The sequence below is a fragment of the Cyprinodon variegatus genome, unplaced genomic scaffold, assembly GCF_000732505.1.
Source record: "Cyprinodon variegatus isolate N-32 unplaced genomic scaffold, C_variegatus-1.0 Scaffold2302, whole genome shotgun sequence".
Classification (NCBI taxonomy): domain Eukaryota; kingdom Metazoa; phylum Chordata; class Actinopteri; order Cyprinodontiformes; family Cyprinodontidae; genus Cyprinodon; species Cyprinodon variegatus.
Window position 1 is genome coordinate 25,831 of NW_015152755.1, and position 2,768 is coordinate 28,598.

Genomic DNA, 2,768 nt, shown 5'->3' on the forward strand with positions numbered 1-2,768 from the left:
CCCATCCCACACAGGCCACCCAACCAGAACCGCCCATCCCCCCGAAAAAAAAACAAAAAAAAACGCTTCAACCATGCCCCTCCTTCCAACCTTCTTTGGGGAGAGCAGAGGTGACAGAAGTGCCTGTTCTTAAACTCACTATAATGGCTGACCCATAGTAATTTTTCAAGAAAGCCTATCTCAACTATTTAATTGCTTTAACCTTTACTATTTGCTGGAATTAGTATAAAAATAAAACATCTGTTTATCAATTCATTTAGGGTAATGGTACACGTGCAATTGAGTCAGCAGCCAGACATCTTGTAGCATTGCTAAAGACTACCCTGGCTGCAAGTGGTTCATCTGCGTCACCAAGTGCCAGAGTACCAGAAACTAGACAGCCTGAGTGTCGAACTGTCCAGCAAGAGATGACAAGGTCTCTACTTGTTTTTTGGTTTAGTTTCTCAGTAATGTTTTTGTCACTCTTTTCGTCTCATTCACTCTTTCTTTCTTTTCTATTTCACTGTTTTGGTCAACAGATCGTTTCCAGGCTTTTTTAAATCAAGCATTCGTGGTAAAAAGAGGTGTTTCCATTCTACAAAGCAACTACAGTTAGCCACAAAGACCACAACAGTTAATTTTTATCTGCTACCAAGAAATACTCCCCACACAATTACCAGCTGAGGAACTTGAGCTCATCCAAGCTGGTTTGGGGAAAAAAGCTGTGACCCTCCCTGAGGATGCAGACCACACAGAGGTACTGTTGCCATTCCAGTTGATTGTTTTTTGGCGAATTTCTATAAAAAATTGCCTGATCATCTTAGTTGATATCATTTTTTTCAACACATAATTTCATAAATAAGTTTATGAAAATAAAAAGATTCATGCAAAACATTTGGAAATTTGACTGTTGCAAATTTAGTGACCGTATTACAGAAAAGATTGGAGTGAATAAAATAGATTTTAAGTACATGGATTATATGAATGTTACAAGACATGTTAAAAGAAGACTCATTCCATAGCAAACACCAGGATGTTTGAGTTGACATACAACAATTTGTTGTTATCAAAGTTGATTGAGCTGCTGCTCTCAATGGTATATGTTCTCTGATTTTGCATTTCTATGAATCAAGATTTCCAGACTTCTGACTGAAACATTTCCAAAGATGGAAGGTCTTTTGGGAGGATGGCTGTTGCACAAAGCCATAGGTTTGAGATGTTGTTATTCGGCAACTTTTTGTTATGCACTATATACCATCATAGTATCTTGATTAGTGTTAGTACATATGTGATGTAATGTATTATGCTACAAGGATTAGTAGTGGTTGCAGAGGATGTGGAATACATTTCTAATCTCTACAAAACGATTTTTGTGGCTATGTTTTGTTTTTTTCTAAATAGGAGGCAGTGGTCGAAGAAAGCTCACAGTAATACCACCAGAAACTGAGGGCTATTCTGTCAGAGAGTTGAAAGCTGTTTCAGGAGGGGGGAAAGCAACCCTTTACATAGTACCTCTTCAGGAGACTCTAGACACATGTGCTCTGCTTTCTGACTCTCAACATTTTTCAAAGATGCCAAAGAAGACTTGTTACCAGTGTTATGAAGTGATGCCTCTGCATGTCCTTGCATTACATATCAAGACATGCACAGGAAAGGTGGATTCTGATGGAAGCATGGGTGAGGTGAGGGTCTTTTATTTAATTTTTTTTTTGTTGTTGTTGAAGCAAAATTCCAAAATCTAAAGGTTGTACTGTTGCTTATTTCAGGACTCTTACTCATGCACTGCAGAGAAAAAAGCAAAGGCAAGCCAAACAAATTACTTGATTTAAAAAGTACGAGGTTTTTTCAAAACCTATATTAATGTTTCTCTCATATTTACAATTTTCATTAAAAATTTCAGGTGGTTTGCCCAATTTGCAATTGAGATTTTCCTGAAGATTAAATCACACTTCATGCTAGCCTGTGTGGAGATAGGTGACACTTAATTTACTTGGTTTATGTGTTTATTAGAATGTTCTCCATATACATATGTTTATCTATTTTTTATATTGTGTTCCATAAACAGCTTTGACTCTACGACTTGCAATGGTGCATATCCATCTCCGGAAACTCCTGTATGCAAACCAATAAGGTATGTATTTAATAACTATAGCAAATATTTTCATGCCTAATTAATCGTGAAATGTTCACCAACTTTAACAGTTACCATTTACAGTTCCCTCCATGAAATTAAATGTTTCAAATGCACACATTATAATTTTTACTGTAGGGCTTTGTTTAAAGGCATGACAGTGGTGCAGCAGATAGGGAGATTTTCTTGTCAACAGGTTGCTGGTTTGAAACCCTGCTCTGTTTGTCTCTGTTGTCTCACTTTGCCCACTTTGCCTGGTGGTGCCAATTGTCTGGCAGCCATGCTTCTGTCAGTCTGCCCTAGGTCTGCTGTGGCTAAAATGTAGCTTGTCAGAGAGTGAATGTGTAGTGTGAAGAGCTTTATTAACTTATGCTACATAAGGCGCTATTCAAGTATATGATATTTACCATTTACCATATCTTGATAAAATAAGCGTGATATTTGCATTGCGTGTATTTAAGAATCTGTAATTTATTACTAATATATTTCTATCTGCTTCTTTAAGCACGGAAGATGTTTACACTTTCTTGAAACACAAGTAGACAGTTCAAAGGAATTCAGACGGTGTGTGGCCAGAGAAGACCTTTTAGAAAGGGGCATTCTCCAGTGGCAGAGGAAAAAAACTGCATTCCCAACAAGTGTTCTCAAGGTGGGCTAT

The 2,768-nt window shown here is 37.5% G+C and overlaps 1 protein-coding gene across 1 annotated transcript in view; it reads left to right on the forward strand.

Moving 5' to 3' along the window:
• Positions 1–1,652: 1,652 nt before the first annotated feature.
• Positions 1,653–2,768, forward strand: part of LOC107080765 (G2/M phase-specific E3 ubiquitin-protein ligase-like) — a gene marked incomplete at its 3' end in the record, with an annotated part of 2,785 nt that continues 1,669 nt past the window's right edge. The window contains exons 1-2 of the mRNA XM_015368967.1: positions 1,653–1,656; positions 2,650–2,759. Of these exons, the coding sequence (XP_015224453.1) occupies positions 1,653–1,656; positions 2,650–2,759 (114 nt within the window). The remainder of the gene's footprint in view (positions 1,657–2,649; positions 2,760–2,768) is intronic.